Source organism: Manacus vitellinus, unplaced genomic scaffold (assembly GCF_001715985.3).
Source record: "Manacus vitellinus isolate BGI_N305 unplaced genomic scaffold, ASM171598v3 scaffold_0_pilon, whole genome shotgun sequence".
NCBI lineage: Eukaryota > Metazoa > Chordata > Aves > Passeriformes > Pipridae > Manacus > Manacus vitellinus.
The window spans coordinates 27,940,577-27,960,349 of NW_021938789.1; the positions used below are offsets into that span (position 1 = coordinate 27,940,577).

Here is a 19,773-nt window from a genome sequence, read left to right on the forward strand (position 1 = left end):
AGGTATCTCAAAGGACTCCCAAATATTTAGATATATCTGTAATTGTCTAAAAATTTCTTTCATGTAAGTAACAAGTCCACCAATCTGTAATATTTGAGTCATCTGTTCTCCTTGCAACTTGAGAAAAACCTTGGACACAACAGCAATTACCAACAGGAGACCATTGTTGGCTCAAAACATCACTGTACTTTACATGACTGGTCCAGCTAAGGTAATACCATTCTCTGTAATCACAAGTTAAATACTTTACGAAAGGAGCACACGAGTTTTACAATGTGGAGCACAGGCTAATCTTCCCCCCAAAAACCAACTCAAATCTGACAGTATCTAACTCTATTAAAAATTATTTATTTGTCTCCAAGGTGTGCTGAATCTGTGGATATTATTACATGAATTAAGACACTTGTAAGCAAGCCCAGGTAAAGTATCGTATGCATTCTGCTAAGGTCCTCAGTCTGTTAGCCTGGATTCACTCCAAGGCACAAATGGTAGCATCTACAGCTTAGGCATCTAGAATTAGGAACACATCAATTGCATTCTCCTAAGCCTCCAGAGGTGGAAGAAACTTTTATCAAATCCACTTTGAGTGAATGTAAGTTAAGAGAAATGTAAATTTTAGTGATTTTATGTTTTGGTGACACATTTAGGTCTCAGGACCAATACTTAGGAGACATGACTTCTCTGCTCAGAATTCAATAGTACTCCTAATGACCTGGGTTTGACGTTTAATATAATGAATGGTATTATTGAATTTCTGGGAATAAAAACTGTAACTATTCTGTTTTGTGATGAACACAACTATGATAATTGTTCACCTAAATTAAAAATAAACCACCAGATTCTGCCCTAAAATGGTACCAATTCACAATGCACCTATCTGGAGACAGAAGCAATCTAATTCTGCTTTTCAAAAGCATTAAGGCACCTTCTACAAAAGTCTGGCAGCACCATGAGGCCAATGTAAGCAAATAAGACATAAGGGTAGCTGCATCTGTATCTTTCTGTTTTTCTGATGCTGCAAATGGGCATAGGTAAGTCAGATAGAATAGACAGGTTTGGAAACTCTCATTCTCTACCTCAAAGATTTCACCACTGACACATACAGAAATAGGGCATGTCTATCTCTTTGCCATTTCCATACAAAGAAATCAATTAATCTTAAGAAAGTTACTTAAAGAGAGGATGGATATATCCAGTTGCAGTTATTTTAGTTTGCTCCAACTTCTCTCATTAAAGCTTTTTTTTGACTTTCATTAATGCAAAACAGTTGAATTTTTCCCTTCTGGGAATGGGTTATCTTGCTTTTTGTTTGCTAAAAAAAATCCCACCAGATACATTAACTGTCAGAATCAGAAAAAACCATCAACTGTGGAAAAGACAGCGGTCCAAGACTGCAATCAATCGTAGTACTACACCTACTGACTGCTGTGCCCTCTCTCTGCCGACAGACCCTATTCATGCTGGATTGAACTAGGTTCTCTGAGAGAGACCATGACCTTCACCTGCCACCTGACATTAGAGAGCTCTGCCTGGTTCACTAATGGATAGATCACATCAATAAATATGATTCCTTGTACTGAGTTGAGGAAACAGATGGAAAAAAAAGATTAATCTCTGCCGACTGACATTATAGAAGAGATGTAAAAGATAACAGAAATTACTGGTTAGGTCTCATTTGAACTCTGGTTCACTGATGCATGAGATAAGCTTTCCCAGCAGGCTCCAGCAGAAATTGGATTTTTGTTTCTCTGTGAACACTTTATGCCTATGTTCATCTTCTGTTAAGGTTCTTCTGAGACAAAACCTTGTAGCTGGCGGTGTTTGCCCTTAGCATAGGCTTATGACTGACTTCCACAGAAACATCTGGCTACATTTAACATAAATCCAAGGCATCGCAGAAACATGTTACACTGTGAGTTTGTCTTAATTTATTTTCTGGGCAGAATTGCAATCAAAAAATTGCTTAGGAAGAGATAAAAGTGAATTTCCGCTTCCTTGGAGCCAGTATTAATACTATCATAATCCTGGAAAAAGCTCCAAGATCACAACACATGAAATTATGATCAAAGTTTGGTGGAAAGAAAGAAAGAGAAGTGCGCTATTATCCATATGCAAAAACAGAGGAACATCTGTGAGAACTGGAGATAAGCCTCTTCTACCAGCTTATTCAAATGTTTCAGAAAAACACTTTACATATGGTAACAATTCCTTGAATTTGGATGGATTTACACCGAGGACCTGCTTTCTTTACAAACTGAACACTGAAAGCCAAGAAAGAACAAAAGTACTACTAGGGCTGTGTCTTCCTTACTGCTTGTGTGTTCTTTCACATCTGGTCCTGGTAGCCTACCGCTCCACTGCTGGTTGCTGATGGAGAAAGACTGGAGAACTCAGGCATGGCAACATGCAGCTGAAGCTTCAAAGAGCAATTTGGACAAGACAGTATCCCAATCTGCTGTGAAAGACACCAAGACACAGTGACTTGAAGGACTGAATACTGAAAAAAGCCCCAAACTTCCTCTTCTTTGGTGTGCAAGAGTAAATCTTCCTCTGCATTGCCCCTACCTTTTTGGTGGTGCAAGAAAGAATATAGTGTTACAGTGAGCAGAGGGCACCTGTTCTCCTATTATTTATTCCTCCAAATTCAGATTCAAGCTGCTAGTTCTATACCCCAGAGAAGGAGGACTTCTCTTCTGTGATATGTATCACACACACATCACAGGATCAAAAGAACCGATAGGATGAGAGGGCATTGCCAATCCCATTCCTTCGTGCTCCTCTCTGCTATGCTCCACTCTGTGAAGATGAACAAGGGGAATAAACAATGCTAAGCCACACTTTGCAGAAGTGCACAGGAGAGTCCAGTGCAAAGAAAGACTCATGTTAGGAAGCAAAGAAACCTAGCCCAGTTTAATTACTCATACTGCTCATTGCAGGATTGTCCCATTACCTACTCTCCAGATGAGAGTGAAACTAAACCTATGTATTGCTGAAAAAATATCAAGTGGCTGTTCTTCTTACAGGCTTCATCTGGGTCTCTTAGAGGACTAGTACTTATAGAGGATTCCATCTACTTTACAGTAAGTGACTTGGCTCTTGATATTGTTGGTGATGTTCACTTCTGAAGCAGGTAGCAGTTGGAGTGAACCTGACAGCCCCTTACTGCACTTTCTGATATTCAAAATATTCATGTTATTGCAGTTCTTCTGTCTCCAAAGGAAGAGAGAGCAGAGGAAAGCATCTGAATTTTGCAGTAAGGACCTGAAATGCTCATGTGAGCAGTAAGGATTTATATTGCAACTCCTTATCTTGTTCTCTGCTCTTCTTGAATCATATCCCTACCAAGATAGAGACAGGAAAAGTTGTATGTGAGATGAGGCATTCTAACCTTGGCCAGCTCCTGTCTTGAATATTGAATAAGTTAAGCTTTCCAGGTAGAAAATCAAGGAAAGGTAGTGCATAGCTATTCCTCCAATCTTTTTACTAGCCTTGCCATCTTCATAAATTTGAAAGAGAACTTTATGCTCTAACATCTCAAAAGGCACACGGAAACTATTTCAAAAAGAATTTTTTTTTAAGAGAGACTCAGAGATGCATTATTTACATAAGGATTAATTCAGAAGTTGGAACAAAGGTTGAAATTTTGTCTGCCCCTGAAAGGCCTGAGTGAGCTGTTGGACATTTTAAAATAAAAAGCAGTGGGAAGCTAAAGAAGTGAAATATTATTCTCTCAGTGACTGATAGGATCTCATTCTGCCTCAAGCTGCAAGCAAGTTGAAGATTCCATCATAATGGATCTGTGAACCTTAGCTCACTGAAGTCCATATCTGTGTTCCTCTTGCAATTCAGAGTCCATAATAACCCGTGATGAACTCTGTGCTGCCACTACTGTGCCATCAGCAGTCACTCACACAGCCAGACTTGTGTCACCACAGCAACAGCACTGTCATAACCTCTGAGTTACAGCCACTACCACCAACTTGGTAACTGTGCACACACATGTGATGCAACTGTTATTCCTATTTTCCATTATTTTTTGTTCCTTGGTGAAAATGTGAGTACTATGCTCGCATAGTCTCTCATATGCAACATACCAAGTTTCATAGAAGCGAGAGATCACCCTTTAGGGATTCAACAAGGCAGAGGATTACATCTTGTGCTCAGAACTTTATCTTTAATGGTACTCATTTCCACACAGGTCTTTTTGGAGCTGGACTTCTCTTTCTGCAATCAGTATTATCAGAGATGTGGCATACAGACACTATACAGTCATCCAGGTTTTTGTTTTGCCATTACATTTGATATTGTTTCCTCACCTGTTTGAATGTGACAGAAAGAATCTCCAGAATCTGTTAAAATTCCTTTCTGGTTCAACTCGAGCCGCACTTACTGGGATGGCAAACTCAACTGCAGACATGCAACTGTAGAAAGAGGTTACTTTTAATTTTGTAAATTGTGTGCTTGACTTTATGATGTTGATGACAATTTTGTAATAAAGTGTTCTTTTGTTCAACTTGTGACTTTTTTAAGAGAGTTTGAAGAAACTTCAGAAATCATATTGAAAGGTTTCCTATCTGCATAGCCCATCACAGATAGAAAATTTAGTTTGATTATTTCTGGATTCTGTCACTAGTAGAGCGTATGCCAGCAGCCAAGGTCTCTCACCATCTTGAGTCAATCCTGTAGGTGATGAGGTGCATGCGATTTAAAAGGACTTTGCAAGTAATTACAATCAGTAAAGGACAAGAAATTATCTCAGTTTTCATCCTAGATATTCAGCCTTTGGTCCTCTAGCATTTTATCTATGCACTACCTTGCATAATCAACCAGTCTCCTCCTTATGGACTACTCCGTCTACCCATTTGGACACCCACTCCTACCCCTTTTGGGCCCAGTCTTTTTGAGTTTGCTCCTCTCCAGTCTGCACTGCTGACTTCTTCCACTCTCAAGTTTAATTCAGTATGCCCTTATAACAACCTGACCTCCTTTAAACTCAGCTCTCCTGAACTTTTCTGCGAATGGGTAACAAAAATCCCCAACCAACTGCAAAGAATTCCTACTTAAATACAACAGGAAGTTTTAAACCCCCAATCCTTCAAAAATATGAAATTTTCAGAAAACAAGGAGCCTATAGAAGTAGAAAATGCTAGTTAGCTTTATCTATAAGTAATATAAATACCGTCATTCAATGACAGTGAATCCTACATATTTGCAGATTTTGACGTCTAAATAACTTGACAGGACTATCAGATTGGGTAAAACAGACTTCTTACTTCAAACTAAGCTGATTTGTCAACAGATATACTAATATATGTTTACACATTAGAGAAAAGAATAAAGCCAAACAACACATATCATTACAATATTTTGAGATTTCCAGCTGTCTTATGATAATTAATGAACTGTGCACAAATCTCTCAAAGCTATAAACAACTACTCTTTAGGTCTAGGCCTATGAATCATTAGAATGTCTATGAAAAACGTCTATTTCTATTATCATTCTTAACACTAAAATTGTCAAATTCATCAGATTAATATTCTCTCTGTAAGCCATATAAATGAAGGAATAGTTTATCACAATGTAACACACGCATGACATGAAAACAAAGAAACAAATATATAATGATTCTAGCTGTGACACAGTATGTTAGCGAAGTTGATAAACTGAATCTTCATGCTGATAGCATGTTGTAGTCTCAAATCTATTATGCTTTGGAACTGATGTGTTATCATCTCTGGACAACTTTCACACCAGGAGATGATTCCTGCTACCATAATTTTAAAAATGAAGGGATTACAAACAAGATAAATTTCATTGTATTGTTACCTAAATTAGTATCAACTAAAAGAAATTTCATACAATATAGTCTGTTTGCTAAAATACTTGCATTTGGTGGTTCCATTACAAACTTACAAAGCATAAACAAGGCATGGTTCTATTAACTCCAGCAATTATGCATCTGAATCAGTATTGTATGGTAATTGGTCTACAGGGAACAGTAATATTTGGCTTTGTTATTTTTAATACAGTATGCTTACATTTTGGAAGAAAACAATATATTAGGGTCTTCTGGCAAATATCTGCAATATCTTAGAGTTTGTTGATAATGACTGACTAATTGAATTTAACACACCATTCTCTCCCTGCTGTTGATTGTAAATCGTGACAAAGTGAAAGTTTATGAGTTTTTGGAATAAGCAGTAGATCAATGTACAGTGCCAATATATCTTGAAGATTAATCACTTATTAATGGGAAGATGCAGATCTCATTTAATCAAACAGTACCTTATCCCTTTTCTAAGTTAGGAGCTACCATTATCAAAACAGATTTCAGACCTGAAGAACTGATTTTTATCATAGTACAAACAAAGGTAAATTTATGATTAACAGGTTTTTATTAAAATTTAGCGTAGTGTGGTGATTAACAGGTTGGAACTCATTAGAAATAGTACTGCTTTAGGGTACTATCATTTTTCAGGGTTTTTTACAATGTTTGTGTATCAGAAATGAATTATACTGACTTGGTGTAAGAATGGCAAGTTAAGTAGTTATGGAACAGCTCTAAAATATAAACTTTATTCAAAGAAATCAAAATATTAATTTATATGCAATTCTCTATTTACAGTTGCACATTTATCAGCAGTTGCAATTTCAAATTAACTGGTAAAAAATATTACAGATGAAGTAAATAATTCTGCTTAACTTCTTTGAATGGTCATTCCCTATGCGATATTAATGTTATAATATTTTAAAAGAAACATTTGCTAAGTAGTAAATAAATGACAAACTAAGAATCCGATCTGGCAAATGTGTAGTCATACAAATAGCTTGCAGAATCAGGTCATAGAGAATTAATACCATCAATTGCAGTCTTATTGTCTTAAGTGAAAGCAAACAAGATTCAGCAGTCAAAGTTTACCATGTTTTATCTACCATGAGTCAGTAAGACAAATTATTTAAAGCCTGATTTTAAAAATCAGACATAAAGATGAGGAATTCTGTCCCAGATTTTTTTTTACTATTGCAATAATATTTTTTAAAATCACAATTTGTCTTCTGTGTCAACAGTTAGCATCATGCAAACACTTAGAGTCACATACCCATAACTGCTATCGTGATATGTTGGAGAAAACACATCCATCTCTATAAGGTTGTCATGACCATTTGCAAGGACTGCTTGAGTTTCTAATTCTCTATACACAAAGATACAAAAAGATGAAATTAGAGATGCAATTTCAAATTAAAGAATGGGATGATCCCACAAAAAAGAATATACTAGTTCTGTTGTATAACTTTCTTTTTCCATGGATGTGCAAAACATAATGTGGGACTCATGTGCCTTCCAGGCTGTCCTCTGAACTATATACGCTGGATTGTAACCTGAAGACTACCATTGGGTAGTCATTACCCTTTGGTGATCCCTTATTTATGTGCAAGTCCTTGGATAAAATTCGTGGCTGCTGCCTGTGGCAAGACGGCCTTAAGGACTGAACAGTGCATAGTGGGGGATGTTGTTTACTTCACGAGGCTGGACCAGAGATGAAGTAATGAAAACGAACTGAGACTAAAAAGCCATTCTCTTGCTGGTTCCTTGGCACAGTCAGACAGCCAGAAATGTGCAGAGTGCTGGCTACCAGAGTGGAGATCTCATGTTCTGCAAACAACAGTGCACAGCATCAGGGGAGGGAAGGAAAGGACCAGAGGCTCTTGTTCTCTCACAGAATGGTGAGAAAAAGAGGGTGGAGAAACAAGGTTATGAACTATTATTTTGTTTAGAACTGCATATTTCTCTTTTCCTATTTAAAACAGGGAATGATTAACATGGGAAAAAAATATTTGCATCCATTCTTACTCCAATGACTGTGTATCTCTAAAGAGGGGAATGATAAACTCAAGGAATATTGTGCAAATACTACTGAATTCTGGACTATCGGTGCTTGCCTAAGAGCCAGGGCAGAAAATACACAGCATGATCAAATTGCAAGTACTCATGGTGACAGCAAGGGATATTTGAGCAGGAAAGATGCCAGAGAGATCAAGCAAAAATCTAAAGTAAGACACTATTGACACCAAAGGAAGCTTATAAGCATATGGACTCAGTGTTTTAGGATTCAAACAGATGCTCAGTGAGAACTCGACTGTAAGAGAATGTCAGAAGAAAACAGAACTTTTTTATTCGACTTTAGTCTTCGAAAACACTATTGGTTCTTTGATTTAATGAATGTGTCTAACATGTGTATATACTGATCCCATAATTACGGCATGTCAATCTTTAAAAATGCATTCATGCTATCAGCAATCTAAGCAGAGTCCTGTTCCCTCAACTTGCAGACCAGCAATGCGACATGCCCACAGTGATAAACGGGGTCTTCAGAAGAGCAGGACTTGAATTACAACCCCAGTTTCTCCTTCATTTTGTACCATGCACCTTCTCAGTAGAAGTAACATGTCTAATCAAGTCCATGTGTGAAAACCTGGAAGACTTACAAAACAGAACAATTTTGAATTTGATTAAATGAGGCACTGTTTTAGTGGGTGGAATGTGTAAAATAGCTGCTTTGAGCAGACTTTAACCTCCAGCAACCCTGTGCTTTTGCAGACAATCAATCAGCCTCGACCCAAATTGATTTAAAACTTCCCTGGAAACTATCAACACCCCTTTCACACCTTAATCAATATCGAAGGCACCAGCTTCATTGGCAATCCACCCCAATAAAGACATATGGGTATGTTCATCACACTTTAGGGAGTTTCTAAAATCTTCACATTCTAAAATGAAGTTTGAATCAAGCTTGCAAAACAATTTTAAAGTAACAGAATTCCAGGAATCGTTTTCTCTGTACCATTTTGAGGTATTCTAGTAGTTTAAATCCCTCAAAATGCTACAATATTTTCCAGCCTTTAAGTATTTCTTCAACCAATTCCCTCTTTCTTCTTGGTAAAATCAGTAGATAAGTAACTGGATATAGTAATGTTATACCCACTCTACTTCAAGCGGTAAGAGAAGACTAAGCAGTACCAGCACAAACTAGGAAAAACATTTTAGTTTCTTGGCTAGTTTCTACAAAAAATTCACAGTCCGTCATACAAAATGCAGCCATCTTTTAAAACAGGAGGTACTTTATATAGCAAATCAAGTAAGGAGAAGCAAAGCTCTTCTTTGATTCACTGACATCTTAGCACAGATTCTGAATAAAGTTATATTATATTCTCAGAGATTTACTCCTTGACTGGAATATGTAAATTTCCCCTTGCCAACAAACTGACCTTAGATGCTCAGTGCCTAAAATTAATGAGATATCACCCAAGAAATGCTTTAAGAGATGCTTATTTTTATCTAAAAATTTACAAGTTCTAATACAGTTTTTCTCTGTGCACCTCTAACATTCATAACTGATTGTGCAGTAGAAAAATTCTGCACATTCAAATATTTAAGAGAAAGTATTTAAAGAAGGGATTTACTAAATATTTTTAAATATCAGTAATTTAGATCCTACTAGAACTCAAAGCCGAGAATGTAACTAATGTTCAAGAAATCATTACTAAAACAAGTAGGAGAATAAAAACTTAAAGATCAATGATAATAAAAAACCTTCCAATATGTAATTACTAAATCATAGCTTATCATAGTCAGACACATGATGAGTAGTCATATATTTGCATGACTTCGGCTGTCCAATCAGTAATTCAAAGAACAAAATGCAAAGTTTTTTGATTTCTTCAAAAGTTCATATTGTTCTCTAGTGCTGGTTTCTATAGTAGATATATTGCTTCTATAGCTGAATCTAACTTAATAGCAGGTTCGGGAACAGTCAAATAGTAGAGATCATTAAATGTCCAATAAAAAGGTCCTGCAGTCTGCAGGAAATACTTTCTTACTGTCTTGCTTGTTTTTTAATGTAGATGTTACCGAGCCCAAACAGAGGGAAGATAATTTCTGCCACTGCTCAGTAACATCACTGTCATTTAAAGACAGCATCAAAGATGAAAGAAGCATTCACATAATCCATGTTACAGTTTTAGGTCCTCATAAAATTTTAAGCAAAGAGTCTTTTTATATTTAATAAATTATAAATTGGAATTTCTGTTGGACATCATTGATCTGTTACCTCACAGTTCATCTATTTTGCCAGTAACAGCAATGCTTTACACAAAAGTATTAACTCTTGTTAATAGAGTCAAACTGGAGTATATTCTATTAAATACACAACTGAATCCAATATTATGAAATACATATTTCAAAGTCACTTCCATTACTACTGCAGAATGACAGGGACTAAAACCATCCTCAGGCTCTGCAAATACATCCCTCTCACCTACATGCACATACACAAAGCCAGCCAATTCACTACCCAGCTATAGATGACTGGGAGCTGTGTGTCATTTTTACGCCACCCATCACCAGTATGAGCCTATAGAGACAGAAAGATAACTGTGCTGTATATATACGCTGACACTCACATTCTGCACCTCTAAATGGCCAGCATATTAGATGGATAAAAAAAAGGAGAGGGGAGAAAAAAAAAAAGCCGATTATGAGCATAAGCTAAAGTATTGTCAAAGAGTAAATAAATGTGTAGGCTAAGAAAAGAATGAAGGAAGAGACCTATTACAAAGTTGTTAATGTAGTTGAAACTGAGCCTAAAAATCACACTCAGTAGGGAACTATAACCAAAAAAAGAAAAACCAATGACAAACAAGATGGGTTCTTCACCTCCAGAGTTCCAACCAATTGAGACTATAGGAAACACTAGTAGCAGGGTTCTGTCAGTTTTTATGTGAAATTTTTACATTTCAGTTTATTCACAAGTGTTAAAAAACTCAAACACTCAAATATTCTCAGCTTTTCATCAAGAACATTTAAAAGATGAAAAGACTTTACTCTGCAAAAAATATTTGCTCTAAGTTAGAAGTGGCATTCTCATTCAAGTCCTATGTCTTTATAAACACAGTAAACACATATATGACAATAGAAGCAAACATTGAAGACATTACCGGTCTATCTAAGATTAACTAGCATAAGGAAAACATCAAACATTTTTTTCCACTATAAACTTCTTCTGTAAGAAAATTCTTTCTTTATGTACTACACTTTTTGGGTATGATGGTGAAATCTCTTCAGCAGAATGCTATTCCACAGTGTCTATGACTCAAGCAATACAGGAGGGCCCAAGAAAACTAAGAAAATGAATAGCCATTCCCAACAGCCTGACAGAGGAGTTGCCTGAAACACTCATGGGGACAAAAACTATCTAAAAGAGAATCTTAAGGTTGTGTATGTTTTAAAATAGTCAAAATCAACAAAGCATAATTTAAAAGGATTCAAAGAATGAATTGAATGGATTTCACAAATATTTTCAAGAATTACTGTCAACTTCAATATAGTAATAAATGCTCAGTTTGATGACTAAATTGGAATATTATGGCTTTCGTTAATAAAAAATGAGTGCTGATTGTTACATGAGTACTAATTAATCACTGTAGGTAAATTCAGCTCTGTGCCAGTATACATTTTTTATAGATCATTCCTATACATGTTTTTATAGGTCATTCTGCATCATACATCATTCTGCATCTAAAGAAGCTAGCATTACCCTTTGTATTAGCTGCTTCTTTCCTAGAGCCAGTTATCAAGAGGGAGGACAAATTTATCATTACACCAGAACTGAGTTCTTTTGTCTCATCATATCCTAGGCATCTGTAAAAAAATACCTAGCCTGACATAAGTATGTCTTTAAAGGTACCAACTATAGGAGTTACAAAGTATTACTGAAAGTTCCTTGACATCTGATCTGTATGACAGTGTACGTTTGACACATAAAATATCTGGCAAGCAAGAAAAGAAATTTCTTTCAACAGTCAAAAGTCACAGATTATGAACAGGAAGGAAAATGCATGTCTGGAAAAATTAATATACTCTCTGAGTCCAATTACTCTGCACTAGGTATGGTAAGGGAGAAGAAAGTCACTGTGGATTTTAGAGAGAGGATAGATTTTTTTAGTACTGAAAAGTTTTCAGTTTTGTTTGTTGAATGAAGGGAAGTTTAGCTGCTGGTCAACTTTCATTAAGTTAGATGTTTTCTTTAGAAGTGCCACAGTCTGTAGTAGTACCTAAGTAATTACCTGCTTTCCAGTGGTGCATTACTGCCAAGGACCCAGCTGTCCTGCAGCTGGACTGACTCAGGTGTGGTTTGCAGCTCGGCGGGCAAAGCAGCCGGCGGGGCCGGACTCTGATTCCTCCTATTTGTCAGTGAGTTTCTGTTAAGTGAGGTGATGGATGGGTGATGCTGTGCTGAATGTTGCTTGTGAGAAGGTGGCAAAGGCTGCAGGGTCGACTGGCCTTGGTTATTTGGAGGTTGTTCTAAGAAGAAAGAAAATTAAAGTTTGTTAAAAACATCTCAGCATTTGCTACAACCAAACAGAATGAGAAATTCAACATAATCCTATCGTCTAATATATTTGCATATTATTCTATTAGCAGACATTCGGTGACATTCTCCAAGAGCAAGTTTACCCTTGATACACCAAGTCCTAATTAATATACAACAGATGGTAAAATTGCTTTTGGTTTTAATTTGTTTCAGGGTTTTTTTTTTAATCTGGTTTTATTAACACCTACAGAAAATAGCATCTGACAGATCCCCTAATGTGCCTTTAGACTTCAGCTTTTTTTAACAAACCAACCCTGAAATTAAATGGGCAATTTCAGTAGAACACAAAGGTTTTCAAGATGCATATAATCCCTATAATTATTTAATGGAGTTTTTTAAGCTTTATTTAACTGCAATAAATTATTACAAGCTAGTTGCTAAACAGCAGTAGACTACTCTAGTTTAGTGCATTTCAAATAAGACGGAGCTGCACTATGATCTGCTAATAGATGCTAAATATTCTTTAGCAGAAGGTCACTCTGTGAAGCAGATGTTGCTTCATGGATATTTAACAGACTGATTCACATCTGATTACAACGTCAGAAGACTCATATACTTAATGACCGTCACATCCATTAGAACACACACAGAACAGATTTTCCAATTTCACACTATGCAATATAACTACAGTTTGGAGGAAGTCACAGGTGATAAGAGAGTCAGGCCATCAAAACAAAAGGAAATATTATTTGACTTAACCAAAGCACACAATGCCCGTAAAGCTTAAAACCAAAATCTACAAACAGCAAAACCTGCAATCAAATACTTCCATCAATATTAGGTTTTAACAATCTGTTCTGTAAAATCAGTGGCAAATAAGTGATAAATAGAAGACAAACCTTGCCATACAATACAATGCACAAAAAATTAAGGAAACCTCTAGACACTTAATTTTTTGTGATTTAGCAATGACTGATGACACTTATACATGTAACACTTAACAATATGGAATTCAAATTGCAGCCTATTTCCTAAACTAATGTAGCAGAACACACTTAATAAAATAAATGCAAGTGTTATGCAAAGCAGAAAATACACTTTGCTTATAGTGTAGATGCTTTCAGGTAGTCTTTAAATTAGTTGTTTGATTTTCATAAGCAATTCCCTGTTTGGAACTGGTTATAACTGCAAATTGTTACAAACTCAATAATAATACCTTGGTACACAGAACACAGGAACAGTATTTCTGTTGAAACAGATGTTTCCAATAACTTACAGGTGACTACTATAAAATGCACTTAACTGTGAGTAATTGCCCAGGTTGTGAACATAAGACAAATTGAGAATGTTAAGGAATAGACATGCTAAGCTCAAAAAAAACCCGTCTTTGAAAGAATTTTCTTTCTGAGAACGTCATTCTCTTTTCCAGTGATCTTGCATGGTCAACATGACTTTTGTCACAAACAACGGCAATGCTGAATCTCTTACAAAAAGAATGACTGCATTTACATTGCCATTAAGGTTTTCAACACCAAATCCCTAACATGTTAAAGAAAAATTACCTTTCAGGTAGGATACAACTGATCAACTTTATCTTCACCAACACCACAAAAAAGGGTGTCCCTGTACACGATTACAATCACTATCATGGCCTTTAAGCCACATTTCAACAAGCCAGCTAAAGGAAAGTTAACAGACCAACATTTGCAAAGAATTTTCCCCATGTCTACTTAAAATTTTATGTGATTTAGATTACAAGCTATTTATCTGCTGGTGCAGAGTAAAAAGAGGCCTCACATTTTATAATATACAGGTGCATGCATGTATAAAAATATAGATATGTGCACATGTGTCTATGCAAATATTTACACATGTGTATATGTAACTGTATATGTATAAATGATTAATCACACAAGAGAAAAATTACAAGTTGAATTAAGTAATTCACATTATTTTTAATCAAATAAATTAATCTAAATTGTTCTCAGGATCTGAATTTTCTTTGTTATTCCCCTTTTTGACTCCTAAGTGCCTAGCCTGCTTGGACAGCGTTGCCATGATCAGTGCAAAATCCTCCTCTGCAACTCCTACTGGCTGAAACGTTATTCTCACATCCTGCTTCTTCATTAACTTCTCATTTACAATCTCAGCTGAAAATCAGTTTTTCAGTCTATAATTTTCAGTGCTAAAGATCTTGCACTATCCTCTGGTAAAGACCAAAGCAGAGGATTAGTTAACATTGTTCTCTTGCCCAAATGAGGGTGTAAGTAAGGGGACTATGCTGGGTCTGCAGGCTTGCCTCAGGTAGACAGCAGACCTTCCCATCTACCAGTGAGGAAGATGGATATCTTTCTGTGAAGGATATTTATGCAGTGCCTGAGTAAATGCATGGATCTAGTAAGCGCACTCATAATATGCTGGAAGAGTGAAACTGTATTACCCAGACCATGTCAGCTACTCAGGTAACTATTGGGGATTTAGATTATTCCCACAGAAATTTACTATGAACCTACAAGGCTCTTCTGCTATAACATTACTGACATTGAACATACAGAGGAACATATAAAATAAATTAAGAGAGGCTAGAAGGGAGCCAGAAGACCATAGCAAGTGCAATTTGGCAAAAATCACATGTCCTCAAAGCCCACTGTCTCTCTCCATTGGATGCTGCCAGGTGACATTTTCTAGTGTCTGAGGGTGGCTTCAATTGGCAGGGAATAACCAACTTCCACAAAATCAAAAAAGCCTGAAAAATCTGGAATAATTTATTTCTTTTCTAACTGTGCAAGAGCTATGGGTACAAACGCGCTTAAAAGTTAGATCTTCCATACATCAGTAGAGTTAAAATCTATATTTCTCTACATTTCCTCAGTCCTACACTGTCATTCTGAATGTGACATAACTGAGGACTGCTCTTCCAATCTTTTCTTCAACCTGCCAGATTTTCCCACTCCACAGTTTTTCTGATTGCTACGCAATTTCTAACAGAAACTTCAATGTTGCACCACTGATTTGTGAGGAAGACAAAATCATCACAATAGTCATGTTTTGAATGCTGCTCTTAAGCTGGAGCAAAATTCCCTTTTTTCACTCCTCTTTTAAGGAGTTAATAGCTGAAGAACAGCTTTCAGTATTACTGTAACTTTCACACAAAGCTGTTGGTTTTACGGTATGAGCTTCTCAACATCCCTGTGATACTGAAACTATTCTCACTGCATATGCAGGGAAACTGAGGCATATACGTTAAGTGATTCACACAGCTCTCCTGAGAAATCAGCACCACAGCCAGAAAAGTATTGGTTTTTTGCTTTTCATACTTAAGGAGTTGATAAGCATAGTAGGAGTTTCATGACACAGATGGATAGATACTTCATGAGCTCTGCAGCACTGGACATTACTCCTGTAGTGTCCTCCTCAAGAGCCTGTAACTCCTTCTTCTTCTTTATCAACCAGGTTGTTGGAAAATGGGAATCCTACAGGAAACAGTTCTTCCCTTGGTTAGTGAAAAGATCAGCAGCCCTGGGACTTGGCCAGGGCCCTCACAACAAGAAGAAAGAGCATTCAAATGTGATAAAGTGCAATTGTGTTGAAATACTTTAAAACTATTGCAGAAAGGTACAGTTGCTTTGCTTTAAATTGGATTTTAAATGCCATCGTAATTGATTTAATCTAAATGGGAATGTCTAATTTACACCAAAAATAAGGTATGGGTACAGGTGGGCTTATCTCTAAAAATGGTAAGTTTTAATTAAAACGGTCTTGTTCGGTCTAGACCTTAATGACTGTAGAGCAATCCCATTAATCTTAAAGAGAAGATTTCTGCAGCAAGAAGCAAATGTAAGTTGGCCCAGCAACTACCCTGTGTGTTCAAGTTCTTCAGGTGCAACAAACAAATCCCACATTTTTGAGGCATGCGCTCCATACGTCAGCATCAGATAATTATGCATGTGACCATATGTACAGAACTCGGAAAAGTCACAAGAAATCGGGTAGAAAGCTGTCTTGCTACAGTTACATGATTTTTTCAAAACATTTTGAAATTGTTATTTACCCTAGGGAACCACACTGAAGCAAAGCAGCCATTTTAATTGCAGAGGTAAATTATATACAACTCCGTAGCCTTTCACAAAATCCTTTTCTCTTTTTTTTTTTAAAAAGTAATTTACATTTAATTAATTTTATCATTTAATTGTTAAAGAATTTGAATAGCATATGAAAGAATACAGAAAAAATGTATACGTGAAAGTGAAAAGGAGAGACATTTATGATAACTATGGTCACGTGGGGGAGAGGGGTTAATTCAGAAGGAGAAAAGCAGACCAAGTACCTATGAAAAAAGGTAATTTGTTTTATATTTTGCATGATAGCCTTTCTATAACAGACAGATCACTGACCTGTCAACTAGCTACTCATCTAGGGAAAAGGGGTGATTTCCATTTGATAAGGATTAGGCTTTTTAATAGTGTATAATTAATGTGAACTTTTGAGTTTCCATGACAAAAGCGGTCTTCCATTATAATATAAACATTTCAAATGTGAACAAAATGTAATTCAATACCCATGTCTGTGAGAGTCTTAACTCTTTCTAGTCAGACTGCTTCTTTTTTTCTCTCTTCAGAAGAGTCTCTGCCATGGTAAAGGAAATATCCATAATATATACCATAAGTAAGCATCCAGAGTAGACTGAGTGTTTTAGAAAACTGGTAACAAAAAAGATAACTTTTTGTTTCCAGGTCGCTTCTCCCTGGTCTGCTAGCCCTTGATTGCATGCAGTCAAAAGTAACTTCCGTAAGAACTGGTTTGATTTCCTCAATAAAACACTTTGATTGACTTGAAATTTTACCTAATTGACACACGGTCATATCTCCAAAAGTACTGTAAGCAGAAGTGGGATTTACCTTGGAAATCGCTGCAAACTGAAAAGAGTGGGTATTTATGGCATAACTATTCCTAGAGCTCCCAAAGGAGCTCTTTTTTTAAGTGCCTGCTTACAGAGGGGTAAGACAAGCTACTTGGACTACTACGGCCAGGGCTTCACCGACTCTGCGGGCAAGGAAAACCAGTCACTCCAGAAGTCTGCCCTGGGAACACCTGCCATGAGAAGCTGCCTTGAATTGATGAAAACATAAAGAAGGTTATCGGTTCAGAAAAAAACCCGTGTATTTACGTGTTAATTTGTAAATAGGCAGATCTGTCTTTTGAATGAAGCACTGCCTCACTTCAGTTATTTCTGCCAAGGTGCGCAAGACTCCAAGTTTCCTTTCTGATCATTTACTACAAGCTATAGTGGTATTCCAAGATATCTTGCTGTATGTGCCCATTTTGTGGTTAATCCCACATATTTGCTTAATCTTATCCATGTCCAAATTGGTTTTGCTCTGCAAACTGCTTTAACGATCCAAACCACACACTCAACTCAAGAATGAGGTGACACAGTGCCTACCACCACAGGAGAGTCCTTTCACTAGGATTTGTTGTCAGCTTGCACCATTCTGTTGTGCTTGGTTTACAAATAATGGACATACAGATGGAAACAGAATTAACCCACAGCCACTGCTGCTGACTTCCTCTCAAAGCACTCTGTGCTTCTGTGTTAGATGCATATTGACAAGAATGAGGAGAAGTGACAAGGACACTTTGATCAAGATACGCATCTTGCATGTGAGTATACTATTGTAATATAAAATGGGAAAAAGTCATACAAGCAGCTTGATCAAAGTGGGCCAATGTTTGTCTCATCAGTACACTACCTGTAGGGTCTAACAATCTGTCAAGTTACCTAGGAGTGAGAATTTACCAGTGAATTTAACCAGTGAATTTAATGCAGGATATGCTCTGAAAGATTGCATTGCTTTGCTTATGATCCTAAGTTTTGTAGAAATAATGAAGAAAACCTGAATTTTATTATTCACATGACACATTTTCCATTAAATATCAACATTCTTTTACTGTTTAAAGAGAAATAAAGACTTCTGCTAAGAAAGGGAGGAAAGACTTATTGGATTGTGGAGAAACTCAAAATGATCCCATTGTTCACATGTAGCAAGTTATCTGCCTAATACCAGATGTACTACAAAGTACGTTGACAATTTCCCATACCCTATAAGGATGCTGCTCTTTACCAGTTAAATATACACACGAAGAACGCAGAAAGAATCGTGTCTTGCTGATACCAACCAAGGAGTCTTTCTGCTGTGCCTTTTGCAACTGGACTTGTCTATCTCGCATTGGCCTCTTTAGCCACCAACACGCTTGTAGTAACTGTGGGTAGAGCCCTTCCCAAGTCTTCATTCGTGAAGTCCAGTCATGATGATGATACACACAAAGACAAAGAAACAAGTCATGCACAAAAAATGCAGGCTTTAGGAACTGAAGAAAAAATACATTTACCAATGTTTTTCAGTTGTGCTGTCTACAGGAGTGTTATATTTCCCATTAAAGGTACACTTGTAGCATTGCCTTTCTATTTCACATCCACTGAGCATAGTATTTCCCCTCAACAATGTCATACTGATAACACCTGAGCATTCTCAGCTCTGTTTTATAATTCAGTTCTCCATGTCTTAGAAATCTTACTGCAGAAATAGAAACCACCAGTTACTAATCTAGTCACAAAAAACTCTGTAAAAGTATATGAACTGAGCGTCAAACTTACTTCAAAGGCAGAATTTTTTCTCCCTGATGTTTTCAGAATAAACAAGCTAAAAAGCTATACTCTATATGATATGTGACCCTGTGAAGATAGATAACATAACTTTCTATTTTATGGCATTTACTTTGAAAATCTGATTAAGATAGATGTCTCTATTTTGTAATTCTTCAACATCATTTTGTCATAGTTCCTATCAACAAGATGCTTTAAAGCCTTTCGATTAATATTGCATGCCAGAACTGAAATTACATCCTTTGTCGTTTAGTTCTTAATGGTGCAAGTGATATCTATCAAGTAGTGTTTTGTGAAGCATGTGTGATTTTTATCACAGGCTGTTTTCACAAATCTTCTTCAGGTTTCATAAAGACTGTTCATGGTTCACAACAAATATGCCTTGCATTTAAAATCATGCCAATTCTCGAATGAAAAATAAACTTTGGATTTTTCAGCGAGGTTTATCAATAGAAAAAAACCCTTTTCCTTAATTTAAATCTGTATATAATTGTCTTAATTAGCAAAGCAAAAATATTATTGCAAGCCCTCAACTCTGCCTGAGAACTCTGAAGTAAAAAACACCAAAACTCCAAACAAAATAAAACAAAACAATATTATTTTCACAAGTAAAAGGTTACATTTGTCAAATCTTCTAAGTGCCCTAATTTTTAAAATGAATGTGGCACACAGTTAAATCAGAAGATGCGACATTCCCCTGTAATCCAAGTACAACAAAGATCTTAATTTGCAGCATC

General features: G+C 36.5%; 1 protein-coding gene across 8 annotated transcripts in view; it reads right to left on the reverse strand.

Moving 5' to 3' along the window:
- Positions 1-19,773, reverse strand: part of TENM3 (teneurin transmembrane protein 3) — a 381,689-nt gene that overhangs the window by 124,406 nt on the left and 237,510 nt on the right. For 7 of the 8 annotated variants that reach the window (XM_018070569.2, XM_018070609.2, XM_018070616.2 and 4 more), the window contains one exon: positions 12,125-12,362. In XM_018070569.2, the coding sequence (XP_017926058.1) occupies positions 12,125-12,362 (238 nt within the window). Of the gene's footprint in view, positions 1-7,101; positions 7,150-12,124; positions 12,363-19,773 lie in introns of those variants that run through there. The other variant, XM_029961999.1, reaches the window with a different exon arrangement.